The sequence below is a fragment of the Sebastes umbrosus genome, chromosome 10 (genome assembly GCF_015220745.1).
Source record: "Sebastes umbrosus isolate fSebUmb1 chromosome 10, fSebUmb1.pri, whole genome shotgun sequence".
Classification (NCBI taxonomy): Eukaryota; Metazoa; Chordata; class Actinopteri; order Perciformes; family Sebastidae; genus Sebastes; species Sebastes umbrosus.
The window spans coordinates 12,136,792-12,150,527 of record NC_051278.1 but is presented as its reverse complement, the minus strand read 5'-3'; the positions used below and the strand labels follow the sequence as shown (position 1 = coordinate 12,150,527).

The window sequence follows — 13,736 nt, the reverse complement described above, 5'->3', positions numbered from 1 at the left end:
AAAGGACAAATCATTTTAATATTTCTTCAGGGACTTGAAGTGTGTTTGAGGTATTCAGCGTTGGTTTTATGGTCACCTTGTTGTACTATGATGGCGTTTTTTAATCGTATAATGTATCATCATAATATTGCAGCAGGGACTTATATTTTTTGCTGTGATATTTGTGGACTGTCATTTAATTCATGAGGGACAGGACAGCCTAGAGAGGCCTGTTTTCTGGTGTTATCATCTGACAATATAGGCTCTGTTACTCCATCTTGTGGTCTTTTGAAGGAAAAGCAGACATCTTCTACACAGAGTGTTTTTTTTCTTAAGAAAATAAACAATTCTTAACCCATCACAAGAAGTAATGTAGCATTCTCTCGGGACGGTCAGTTCAGTAAACCCTGAGGCGGGGCCGAGTCCTCTCATTATTATTTGCCACCAAAACACATTAGAGTGCAGTAATTTTCCAGGGACATTAGCCGCCGACTGACGAACATTTTTAATTGGTCAGTGTGATAAATTAACAGTTGTATGTTGCCAAAATCTAGCAGCTCAGAGAGGAAACATTATTTTGTCATGAATGCTCCCCTGAGGGGAATTATTGGTGTGTGGCTTCCAAAATAAATACTGGAGGACGTTTATTCGATTTTTGTTCTCCATTATTATAACAAATACCGGATAAGTGTTCACACATAAATGTTGCGCTATGGTAGCTCCACACCTCCCCAGCCAGCAGGTCAGGTTGCCTCTCTGCATATCAGTAATTTGATCCGAGCAGCAAACAAAGACGGTGTCCGGGCAACCGGTGCTGACTGCATCATTATGCCTGACAGCAGATCTGTGACGCACACACATATAGACACAGGCACTCTGGGAGTTTCTCCCCCTGGCAATAATGGCAGCAGTTTTGGATCCCTTCAAGCCATTATCTGCAGAGCTGCGTGTCATCAGACGGCTGAACTCCAGTCTGTACGGGGCCAGTGGTGGAGAGGAACCTGGACGATGGCACCCCGCTGCTGGACATGTCAACCTGGCTCCTTTACGAGACGACGTCCCCCTGCTGGATCCTACCTGCGGTCAGCTGAGCGCCGGAGCGGAGGTGGACCTTGGGGTCAAAGGTCGACAGAATTTCATAGATTTCCAGCATGTGGCCTCTGCTCTGTGGAAACCTCCAGGTTTCAGAGAGAGACCACAAACAGCACTAAACCCCTCTGGTGTCTGTGTAGACCTGAGCGAAGACAAGGCCTGGAACTCCAGGAGGATCCCCGATGCCGTCTTGAGAGCAAGACTCAGTGGTAAAATAACAGGAGATTATATTTACATTTGCTCCAATTAACACTGTTGATATTAGTACTTGTATCTATTGTCTGGCACAACACTTAGAGGCACAAAATAAATGGAAACTACAAACTGAAACTAGACTAGAGCTGATATGATTAGTCAATTTGTTGATTAATTGATCCACAGAAAATTAATTGGCATCTATTTCACCAACCATTTTCTGGCTTCAGCTTCTCGAATGAAAAGATTTCTTGCTTTAGTGTAGTCTTATATGATTGCAAATTGAACATGCCTGTTGTTTGGACAAAACAATCAGTTTGAATAGATTACTTTGGGCTCTCGGGAGGCGTTTTACACTATTTTATGGACACAAACGATTAATCAATTAATCAAGTAAATTGCAGATGAGTCAATATTGTCTCAATCGATCACTTTGACCCCAAAGGGCAGTTTGTTGTGCAGCAGTAAAACACAAAAGACAAGATAAAAGCATGTACATATGTAAGAACAAAATAGAAAAAAAGTTAAAACAATTAGCACCAGTATATTAACACCAGGCTGAAAAGCAGTATTTCACTACTCTCTCAGTCTGTTGGTGTGGTCATCTGTTGCACCTGTAACCACATACAACAGTGATGTCAGAGTGTACCTGACTGCGCCTGTACATCACATCAACACCATCTCAGCATGGTGTGAGGTGGTGGTCAGCAAAAACAAGATTTGTGAGAGCCTTTTATAAAAAACTAATCTAATTAAAAACGAATTAAAACTCCACACTACAAATGCCACAAACACCACTGCTGCTGATTGCTGCCTGCTAATGAACCCCTTCATGTCTAATAATGGAAAAACCATTAGTTGCACCCTTAATAAGGTTCTTATGGTGGCTACTGCACTTCTCTACCTATACGGTATATTGTTCATACAGGGGCTTTGTGTCATAATCTAGTGTTATTACCTGTACTGCTCTGCCTCCTGTTTGAGTGCATTTAAAACTGTTGTATAGGATTTTGGGTGCTGCAGTGCCCCCTGTTGGTCATTCAACAGCAGTAGTATTAGTGAAGGCACTTTATCTATGAGTCATGGTGGAGAACACAGGGTGTCTGCTTCTCCTGCTACAATATATCTTTTTACATTGTTACCCTGGACACTATTTGATAGTAAGTATTTTTTGTTTTTTTTATAAAATACAAGATGCTGTAAGAAGAATAGAATATAGCTAGTAGTTGTATTTTGTCTGTAAATTGAGTCTCAAATTGAGCTAATTGATAGCTAGCATTAGCTACTACTGCTTTGCATGTGACTCAGCATCTTCTGCTTCTAAAACTTGGAGCCTTAAAGGTCCCATATTGTAAAAAGTGTGGTGTAATGTATGTTATAGTATAAAGGAGATTTAAGTGCTATATAAATACTGTGAAAGTATTGAAATGTTCAATATACTGAGAAATATGCACATTCCGTATTCAGAAACTGAGCTTTTGAAACAAGCCGTCAGGATTTCTGTCCATTTGTGATGTCACAAATCTACAATATTTAGACCATTACACGGTTTTAAACGTAAAAATTCTAAATGGGTCCCAGTTTATTTCCTGTTACAGTGTATGTAAATGACATAAGCTGACAGGGAGTAATCATGGACCCAAGCTGTTGCTTAGCAACATAATTCTGTTGCAATTCCATTGAAATGCACTAAACGGAGCGTTTCAGCCAGAGGGTAAATACAGGTATATTCAGGCAGACAGTATGAGGAAAATAAAGTTTTTTTTAAACATTAAAGTATGTAAACATGTTCTATTAAAAACCCAAAATACAAATATGAACCTGAAAATGAGCACGATATGGGACCTTTAAATGAATAGTGGAATTAACGTTAGCCCCTTAGACATTCTCTGTCTGTGTTTTTATTGTGTGGACCGAACATGGCACTATAAAGAGGATGCAGGGTTGTCAATGTGGAAAATTCCCGCACTGCATGGCACTGGCGAGAAATGTCTTTTACATCTTGTCAGAATAATGTCTATTGGTTTTATTCTCATTTCTGCATAAATATCCAAGAAAGGTTTGGCCCTGTGTTTATTGAAGGATGTCACACTGTTAGTTAACAGCCTAGCTTTGATAAGGACAGTATATTGACTATTTCAGTTGTGAAGGGGAGCTTATCTGCGTCCCCAGTGTCCTATGTTCCCCAGCTCAATATCCTTTTAACATGACACATTAAGGAGACCTTTTAAAGGGTTTTATGTTCTCAGAAATCCCCCCCCCCCCCCCCCCCCCCCACCCCCTGGGTCTAATGTTCAATGTCTGTTTCCCTGGTCAACACATAGAAATCACCCACTAACAGTTTAAAGCCTATGTTATACTCATTGAAACTTGCGCCCCCAAATTTGCGGACAGACAATTTTCTTGACTTTAAACATTGACATCTCCACAGTGACCGAATGAATTATCACCATTCAAACGGCATTGAAACATCCACCCTCCCTTCGTTCTTTTGCAATTTGAACTGTGAAGCCTATAATCTCTTACAACTCTTACAATGAGGACCTAGGGAACATATGGATGACCCCGTATTGGAAAACAGGAGTGGTAGTTGTGTCTCTAGGCAAAAACTGCCATTTTGTAGTCTGCTGTGTGCTCTGGTTGTACCTGGTGGGTACTTAAAGGCAACAGGATTCACACACAAGTCACAGAGACTGGCGGTCAATAAGGGCCCATGGTTGATTTTCGCCCCTGGGCCTCCTCATGGGGTAATCTAGCCTTGAGAGCAGTTACTGCTGTGATTACCATGAGTCATGGTTTGCAATTTGCACGTGTCCCAGATACTTAATCGTTGCTGTGTCATCCTAAGGTTCAACCGATCCTGTTAAAGTTCAACCACACTCTCTGAGGACGTCAACTGAGGCAACATCGCACAGCAGATTCACTGAGAAACACACTGGACCTCAGGTGTGTGAGGACTGAATTCAATTAAAACAACATGTATTCACTACATAGGACCTCAACACATCTTTGTTTTCATTTTCCTGTTTAACTCTCTGAGCACACAAACACTCAAACATTTATACATTCAATCGACTGCACTGCAGACACCGCACACATTTTCTCGAACTAATGCCGGCTTGGTTTCTAGAACAAACTAGTTATTATTACATTTCATCAGATCACTGGTCAATTAATCACTTACCCATCATAACACAAACATATTAAATATGAAAGACTAATCCATAAACACACCCTCTGGGTCTCACCACACATGATGAAGCATCACATTAGCCCGCTGTTATGTAGGAAGGTGTTCACTTTGAGATCATAATCATGCTTTATTATTTTGTTTCTGAATCAGCTTATTGAAGTAATGATAATTACGTTGACATACATTATTAGGGTTTAGGAAAAGCTTTGCGGTGCTCAGCTGAGTTTAAAGTGTTGTTTAGTGAATGGAGGCTTGATTGATGCCTGGATTTAAGCGGTTTGAGACGTGGGAGGAGAGCGGTGAACACGCTGATGCTTCTCGATGCGTAAACACATCAAATTATCTGATTGACTCATCCAGATTCACTTGAGAGAGTATATCTGTATTTTTGTCTTTACTTTTGTTTTGTTGTCATTTAGATCCTGACGTTTTGTGTTTTTTGGCACTCTAGCTGCGTGGCTCTGGTGATGGTAATGTTGGTCTGTCCACCACTTTGGTCCAAACAAAGATGGTGAACATCACTGTGAGCATGTTAGCGTGCTGAAGTACAGCCTCACAGAGCCGCTCGCTTAGCGTGGCTGTAAACTCTGGTTTTATTTTACATTCTGACATCTATTAGATATTTGTGATTTTCTATCTTGGTCTTGTTATTCGTTTACAGTTACTGCAGGGATTTTAATTAAGACAAATTTGTGCAGACTGGTGTCAGATTTGCCGTCATTACAGTTCTGCAAGTATCCGAGATCATTTGCAAGATCATTAGGCTGGTGTAAGAGGCATTGATGCTGTTTATACTAAAAACTAATGGGCTACTTTTATGAGATTTTAAGTGAATGAAGTTTCATTCCTTCATGGGTTTTTAATATGGTGCTGGTTAAAAATGTTTACACGCGGGTATTCAAAATACATCATCTTTATGTTGAATAATAAAGTGTTAATGTAAGACATAAAGAAAGGGAGAAAAAGAAAATAAAATACAGAAAAATATCAATTAGTGACCACTTAGCAGCTTGCATCCTGATATCCAAATGAAACCACTGACAATATAATAAAACTATGAATATTGTTTTTTAAGGATGGCTTCTCTTCTGATCCGAGGCTGTGGACAGACAACTCAGCAGCAGTTCAGCGCTTCAGATACACTTCTGCAACACAGAGGTCAGAACACGGTGACCTTCAATCGTCTCCTTTCATAGCGCTAAACAAAGCTCACCACCCACATACGTCCTTATGTACGCTCCACGCACATCAGTGTCATTCTGCTTTGAGGGTTATTGAGAGTGAGTAGGTTTGATCTTGTGCTCCAGTGATGTCATCGGGGAGCAGTGTGTCCTCTTGTTGTGTTAATTGCTGCTCAATGAAATCATGTAGATGGACTGTAGCCTTGCTTCAAGCCTCTGGGAAGAACTGGCTCCCCAGTTAATAAGCTGTCTAATATACTTTGTGCAACGAAGGGGGCTGTTTAAGTATTCAAATTAAAGCTGAGAACTTTTGGGAATCAAGTTAATCAATTACACTCAAGGCCCCTCGGTTCGGATGTTTAATGGCCGGACTTTCCCGTTCGTTTGCAGGAGTTATGAGGAAGTCGGTTGGGATGTGAAGTTACCGCGGCGCTTGAGGGCACCAGAAACAACCATGGAGGAAACGGCGGACCCAGTGAGCGAGCGTCCCTCATCGAGACGCTACAGTAGTCGACCTCAGCTGTGGCAGGTGAGCACAAAAGGTCTTTCTCTCCAGCTGTGGGCTCCTAGAGGTTTACACTCTGGCTGAAGGACATTTGAATTTGTAATAGCTGGTTACTCTGGAGAGACGTGCAAATATAATAAAATACTTCACAGTAGAACTGCTGTGCTGAAATAATTAAACAGCGGTGGTTTATAAGGAAGTCATTTACTATCAAGAAAAATCAATCTAATTGTGTTACCTGAATGTAATTACTGTGAGAATGAAAACAACTGTTAATTATCTCTCAAAATTAAAAACTTGTTTCCGACTAACAAGTATATTTGTTTTATATTTAGTTTTAGAGAAAGGAATGAATGTGTTGGAGGTGATTTTTCTACTTCACTTTCTCTCATTCAACCATGTTCAGAAACTCTGCAGCAGCTATTCTCAACCACTGGGTCGGGGCCCACTGGTGGGCCTCAGAGCGCCACCTAGTGGACCACGGAGGTCTGTTAGATTAAATTAAGAATTGTTTCTTGGCTAATTTACAAAAATAGTTATTATATCTAAATGTGCTCAAGAATTCACATAAAGGAAAAATGACAAATTATAATGCATGATTTAAATGATTTTAACGACACATCATCAGGCGGTGACAAACGTGTTCTCACCGTTAGCAGTGACACAAAATAGATTTTTTTTAAAAATAAAAATGTGATGTGGGAGACAACCCTGTGCCAGTAAAAGCTCCAAAGCGTGCGGTGAGTAAATATGACCTTGAATACATTAAATTTGGATACATAATGGCAGGCAGTGATGGGTGAGAATAAGCAGAATATTTATTTTGGTCATTACAGCTGACAGTGGCATATTTACATTATTTATTCTTTCTCCTTTTTTGTCTTGTTGTGTTTTTTTTCCTCATTTATTTGGGAAGGTGGTCCTCGGAAATCAGAACTATCAGAAGTGGGCCTTAAGTTGCAAAAGGTTGAGAATGTGCCCCTTGTGACTTAAAACAATGCAGCACATTTACTGTCAGTTTTGACCTCTTGGCACACAACGTAAAATGCAGCATAAAGACTGAAGGAGGCAAATAAAGTATAAGACTGATGATATTCTTTATTTTTCTTATTGCCATTAAATCTCATGAAAAGACCAAATCCAACAGTGAATTGCTCCTCTTTTTTATCCCTGTTGTCCTGAATCCACTCTGTTACTCTGGTCATCCTCTCTGACTGTCATTGGCACCAGCAGAGCTGAATACATTGACTTATTATTTTGAAGCACTTGGATGCCTCCATTTTTCGGGTTTTCATCATTTTCATGAGAGCCAAACAGAACCACACTGGGTCGGTCAGCCCACTCGACTGGGACACAACTCAGCCCTCTCTCTCTCTCAGTGTCGTGTTGTGTGTTTTGTTTTTTTCACTGAAACGGCCCAATTTGTTTCGCACCCCACCGGAAAACTTCCCAACTTCCCAAAGTAAGGCTCTCTGCCCTTGTTGTAGTTTATTCCTGTTTGCCCTAGACTTTCATTGATGTTCAAAAACTAAAACTCAATGAGCTACACTGAGTGACATATTCTTTCATTACGATGACCATGACTGTGTTTACATGCACACTAATATTCCACTATTATTCAGAATATGACAATATTCTGAATTTCATACGGGTCATGGAAACGGGCTATTCAGTTTGTGTATTGTGAATTAAGTCTTATTCCGAATGAGGCATTTTCTGATTAAGACATGTGGGTTATGCCGATATTATTCAGGGTTTAAGAGCATTATTTGGACATGTATACAGCACATTTTTAATATGCGTCTCAATTGGGAACATTGTCTTTTTTTCGAAATAGGGGAAAAAAACAGAATATGCATATAAACGTCAGTGGGCACTGTAGTTAATTTTGAGTCACTACTTACTCACTAAAACAAAATGTGAAAATGTGTATTAATCCGCAGCTAAAAGTAGTCCCCATCAAAATGCACTATTTACCAATGTTTGAGTAATTTCTGCTAAAAGCTACACTGACTGAATACAAGTGACTGTATATTAAATATCTTAAAAATGTACGTCTTCAGGAGGAACGATGGGCTTAAACTTGCAGTAGTCAGTATATTTTTTGGCATCATTGGTCAAAAATTCCATAATAACCTTTCAGCATATTGTAATTCAAGTGTTCTGAGAGAAAACTAAACTTCTGCACCTCCTCATGGCTCTGTTTTCACGCTTTAAAAAATCGAGCCCGTGACGGGAGACTTTGGCCAATCACAGGTCATTTCAGAGAGAGAGCGTTCCTATTGGCTGTTCATTCAACGGAGGCAGCTGTCAATCACTCGCAAACTCCGATCAAACGTTCAAACTAGGCAGCGCTGATCAAATATGAATCAATATTCTGTTACTGTAATGCCTATTTCTCACCTCAAATGTTTTCAGAATCGTCTCGGTGTCAGCTTGTATATCCCCAGTCCTCAGTCTTCCGGTTTCAATTTTTGAATGATGAATACAGACTACTGCCACCTGCTGGTGTGAAGAGTTATTTCCTCTCACACAGATGCAGAATGTACATGCTAACTCATCTTTGCGGTGTGTTCAAATGCTACTTGTCGGCCAAGACAAAGGCGACGTGAGGCAAAAAGTCGGCCTTCATTGCTGCTAGTTCTTTGATGTCGGGTTGGTTTGTCTGGGCCTTTTTGACTGAGAGCCACAGACAGGCTGGGGAAGTGGAGCATTGAGAGGCAGACTAACACAATGTTGGTTTTTGGTCTTCCCATTTGTTAAAAATAAGAAAAATCTATAACATAACCAACCAGACTGATCCTTTAATGATTTCCAATCAATGTGGTAATGAACTGATGATAAACCACTGCAGCATTTACCAATGTGAACATCGTCACATGTCTACGTGTATGATTATGTAGTGAAGTGATGGTGTATCGCTTTATAAGAACTGAGTATCTTAATAAAGGTGCCTGATAAATTCTGCTAACAGATGTTCTGTTTCTGTCATTTCCAAGTCTGTTGGAGCTGAGTGGAGCAGGCAGCAGCTTCGATCCAGGAACGATGCCAAGAAACCCATATCATTGTAAGTTTCTCCTGCATTGAGAGCAGTTACATCAATGATGATCACCAATTTTAAAGCAGCATGTCTCTCTCCTCTGTTCAGCTGCAGTGGATGTCCGAGGTCCGGTCAGATCCCTCTCTACACGTGAGTACTTCACGTTCGAGAGGTCACCACAAATGTCCTACACATATGTTAGTCCATGAATCCAATTCCCAGCGTCCCCAGAGCTGACTTCTGTGCGTGTGTTCTCATAGTGGTATGATCGGCTCTGAGAACACGCATAACATCGACAACATGGATGAAGACTTTAACCCGCTGACCCTGAAGAGGAGCGTCGTGCCACCGTACGTGCCTACAGCGCAGTAAGACACACTTTTTATGACACACACACATTCACTGTGGATCCCAAGAGCTCTATTAATGCAGCAGGAATTTCATTTTGCACTGGACATATTTTTTTATGACACTCTGAGTGACTAAAGCAGATTCTGAAACCTTTAATATTCCTCTCACACGGTGATGTTCAGCCTCCTGTAACACATCCTGATAAATAATGTGTGAACGTCTGGTTTGTGCCAGCCGGACCACCATCCCTGGATATACCGGCAAGGCTTCTTACTCTGCTGCTGATGCTGCAGTCTCTGTCCCAGCGGTCTCCAGTCCTGGGTGAGTCTTCACAGTAGGGGCTGGGCGATGTGGACCAAAAATCATATCTCGGTATTTTTTAGACTGAATGGCGATACACTGTATAATATATATCTTTGTATTTTCTACGAAGTTGGCTAACAGTTCAGTTTTAAGTCAAAGCCACATGTGAGATGTCACAAGCACATTTATTAAAACAGATATATCATATAATATGGTTAAGATACTCTTGAGACAAATACTTGAGGAATTCAATAAATTCAACAATGCCAACATGCTATTTTCAACCATTTGTTGTTCTCATCTAAAGTGTTATTGTGTTATTAATGCTACTTTGTTAAACAGACCAGACCAATTATGAATATGTCCACAGTCTCAAAGGCTGGTCTTGAGGAGCTGCAGTGTTTATTCATATACAAACTGAAACCTTCACTGTACATTTACTACCACCTGACAACTTAGTTAGTTGCCAATTATTATACTATATTGATAATTGATTAGTCAGTTTGAGTCATTTTTTAAAGAAAAAAAATCAAAATTATCTGACTCCAGCTTCTTAAATGACAGTCTATGACAGTAAACTGAATATTTTTGAGTTGTGGACAAAACAAGACATTTGAGGACGTCATCTTAGGCTTTGGGAAACACTGATTGACATTTTTCATGTATATTTTTTCTGTTCTCTTAGTATTCTGTTCTCCCACCACTACTCACATCCTCAATACACATGATCTTTTTTATGGGTGTGAGACAATAATGATCACAGATGTCCACTGGAGGGCGTTCTAATGCTCTCCACTGAAACCAGCCTCACGTTATATCCTCACTTCACCACACAGCATATCTTACTGCTATTCATTTGAAAATGAAATACAGCTCAGAGTAATCATCATTAATACCAAGACTACAGTGGGTTATACTTAGTTAATGAATAATTTAAGATGTTGGATCAGCCAGTATTTAATTTAACAGGCGTATAATGCTTATTTAGTGCTTTTTAAAAAGAAAAACAAAGCCAAGTAATCATTTTACAAAGAGTAAAACCTTCTTGATAATCACCAAGAAACACGTCTTAAGCCTAAATCATTGTGCTACATGTCACAAGAAGAGGGATATGGGTGCGTAGCGGCACTTCTGTCTAATTCAGGTCTTAACAAAGACACAAACAACAAAACAAATTCTGTCTTATCAAGAAAAATACATGGTGCCTGTTTTTTTTGTTTTTTTTAAAGAGAAATAAAAGAGCATAAAATGAGGAAGATTCGTGGTACCCACAGTTTTATTGGCAAATGGGAATACATGATGGTATACAGTGTCTAAAACAATTAATTTAATTATTATAAATAATGAATAATATTTTTTTTCTAATGTTCTTCTGTTTGCATTTTATTCAGAATTATATTTTCCTTCTTTTTTGTGCCTGTGTGTTTTTGACTGGCATCACTTTGGGCATTTGCATCAGCTAAATGTGTGTCTTAGTTTTTTTTTGGATGAGTGGGCCGGTGAGATACAAGTTAATGGTCAGTTGGTAAAGACTACAGTAATTGGAAATGTTCAGACAGAGATTAAAAAAAAACAATGGATGTCATTCCTGACGACAGACAGGAAGGAAATTGGAAGTCTTGGAAAACTGGGGAGAAAAAGACAAGAAGGTTAATTCGAGGGCACAATTTACATTCTTCACAGCAGATTTCTGATTTTCTTAAATGGCATCAAGAGCAATGGGAAATATTTCACTTCAGAAAATGTCCACCTCGCTGTGTAGAGCAAACGTGGCTCCGCTCTGGGAGTGCCGTCTGGCTGTTAAGGAGGTGTAAACCTGTTTCCTAGTTGGGCCCCAGTTGAGCGAACTTTACCGGCTTTTGGAGTCAGGCATCTCCAGATGGCTGATTCCAGAGTAGCTCGTGGTAATCGTGGTTTTTCACAACCTAGATCCATTTTCCTGGTGCCCGACACCCCCTGAGATCTGTTTCCTCTGCTGATTAGGCTGGCCTCCCATATTTTTTCCCCAAAACAGAAGAACAGACAAGCTCTTGGATTGATTAACTGTCTGCTGCAACGGTCAAACGTCCTCGGGATTCTGGCTTGCCACTTATTACACAAGTGCCTATGGGTGTTTTTTTAAGTATCAGTCTGTTGCCGTTTCATTTTTACTTGATCCAAAAATAAATTCACTGACTCAAAATTGTGATATGTTCACAGGACAATAACAGAATGGAGGAGTCCTACTTTCGGCCGTACGGCCCCCCTGTCTCGAATGGTGACCACCTCGACCCCCCGCAACCCCTTCCTGAGAGTTCCTGTCACATGCAAACACGCGAGGAGGCTTTAGACAAAGCAGATGAGAAAGTTTTGAAGGTGTCAGCTTCCTTTTTATGCCATCCAATCTGTTTGTGTGAATACGTCTATAATGATGTGATGTCAGTGACTGATTCGGAGGGAGTTGGAGAATAATGAGATGCCCCATTATCATAATTTCCCTGATTTAGATGAGTGGTTTTCTAACTCTGGGTAGTGAGCTCTTGCATTGTCCTCTTAAACATTCGCTCTCTCACCGAATCACTCACTCGCTCACTGTGTGTGTGTGTGTGTGTTTCAGCCCACACACTCTATGTTTCTGTCATGAAGGGCAAAGAGAGGGACCAAACAGAGATTATATTTAAGGAAGTATGAGGATTTTCTGCACAAATGTTACGTGGAATACTGCATAGATCATAGCGGATATCCTTTCTATCAACACATTTAACAGTATAAAAAACAATGAAAGGTATAGGAGACCCATTATGAGTCATATTTTGGGTTTAACCCGAGCTCATTTGCTCAGGAAGTACATATTAAATGCAGTTTACGCTGCACGCATCATTTAGAGGTGTCATTTTTCTGTAGATGTGACTGTAATGCAAATCGACATTATTATGAGGCGTCTGCCAGCTATAGCTTTACGTCTGTGGTTTGTGCAGCTTCACGCTTACACAGGAAATAGGGATGAGCTGGTTTTCCTGTCTCTCTTCATCTATATTTTGTTTAGATTTACATTTCACGAGGATTACTACTTGAACAAGCTGCTGACTTTGTGAGTTTTAAGGTTTTATGATCACTGATGCATCACAGTTCTAATCCACATCTCAGTTACATTATCTTAAATGTATTGTCATTAAAGGGGCACTTCAGTGATTTAGTGTTGCACTTCCATACAGTCGGGGGACTCACAAGTGATTCATTTGCACGTCAATATATTTTTTTCAAACTTGTTTTTGAGTCATGAGTACTCTCACACAGAAAGCAAATATTTCGCAGCGAAAAAGCGGCATTTTTTTTTTTCCTTAACGTCGATTTTCAGAGCTTTCGCACCGTGAATAAAGGCATCAACCAATCACGTCGTGCGGAACCGGTTGAGTTACGCCTAGATTTATGAAACAACAACACAGAGGCTCCGTAGTCCGAACTAGGACGGCAAACTTTTTTACTCCTTTCAACCCTGACAAAGGCAGCGCAGGCCAGATCCACTCCTTCCATTCTTACCTTTAAAAGCCCTAGACATATAATAGCGAGTATTTCACATTTTCTTGTCGTGTATTCTTCACACCCCCGTTGTTTAAAGGCCTTTAGTCTTGAGTACGGGCCAAACTCCAAAAGTGTTGGATCCTACATTTCCCATAATGCAGCTCAATAGCATCTATTATTAGCTAGACATCATTTAAACTTTGAAAGCACCCTTCAGAGCTACAGGAGACCTTGTACACTTGTTTTCACAGGCTGTATAGTACTCCTCATGAAGAGCAGTGTTGGGCAAGTTACTTAAAAAATGAAATCAATTACTCATTACATATTGCGCATTGAAAAGTAATTGAATTACTTTACTCTTTACTCAACAGCAAAAGTACTGCGTTACATGACCTT

At 40.1% G+C, this 13,736-nt stretch overlaps 1 protein-coding gene across 1 annotated transcript; it reads left to right on the top strand.

Annotated features, from left to right (window-relative positions):
- The first annotated feature begins 880 nt into the window (after positions 1–880).
- LOC119495739 (spermatogenesis-associated protein 48) lies at positions 881–13,514 on the top strand. The gene is made up of 9 exons (XM_037782497.1): positions 881–1,280; positions 4,115–4,212; positions 5,535–5,617; positions 6,031–6,169; positions 9,145–9,212; positions 9,294–9,335; positions 9,446–9,553; positions 9,771–9,857; positions 12,039–13,514. Exons 1-9 carry the CDS (start codon positions 881–883, stop codon positions 12,166–12,168), a joined length of 1,155 nt encoding a protein of 384 aa, XP_037638425.1. The 3' UTR covers positions 12,169–13,514.
- Positions 13,515–13,736: the final 222 nt, after the last annotated feature.

Bases quoted from the DNA above. Each gene is read 5' to 3' on its own strand.
- LOC119495739 (XM_037782497.1), top strand. From the start codon at position 881: ATGGCAGCAGTTTTGGATCCCTTCAAGCCATTATCTGCAGAGCTGCGT. The intron at 1,281-4,114 runs GTAAAATAACAG...TGTCATCCTAAG, and splicing joins CTTGAGAGCAAGACTCAGTG to GTTCAACCGATCCTGTTAAA. The intron at 9,858-12,038 runs GTGAGTCTTCAC...ATATGTTCACAG, and splicing joins CCAGCGGTCTCCAGTCCTGG to GACAATAACAGAATGGAGGA.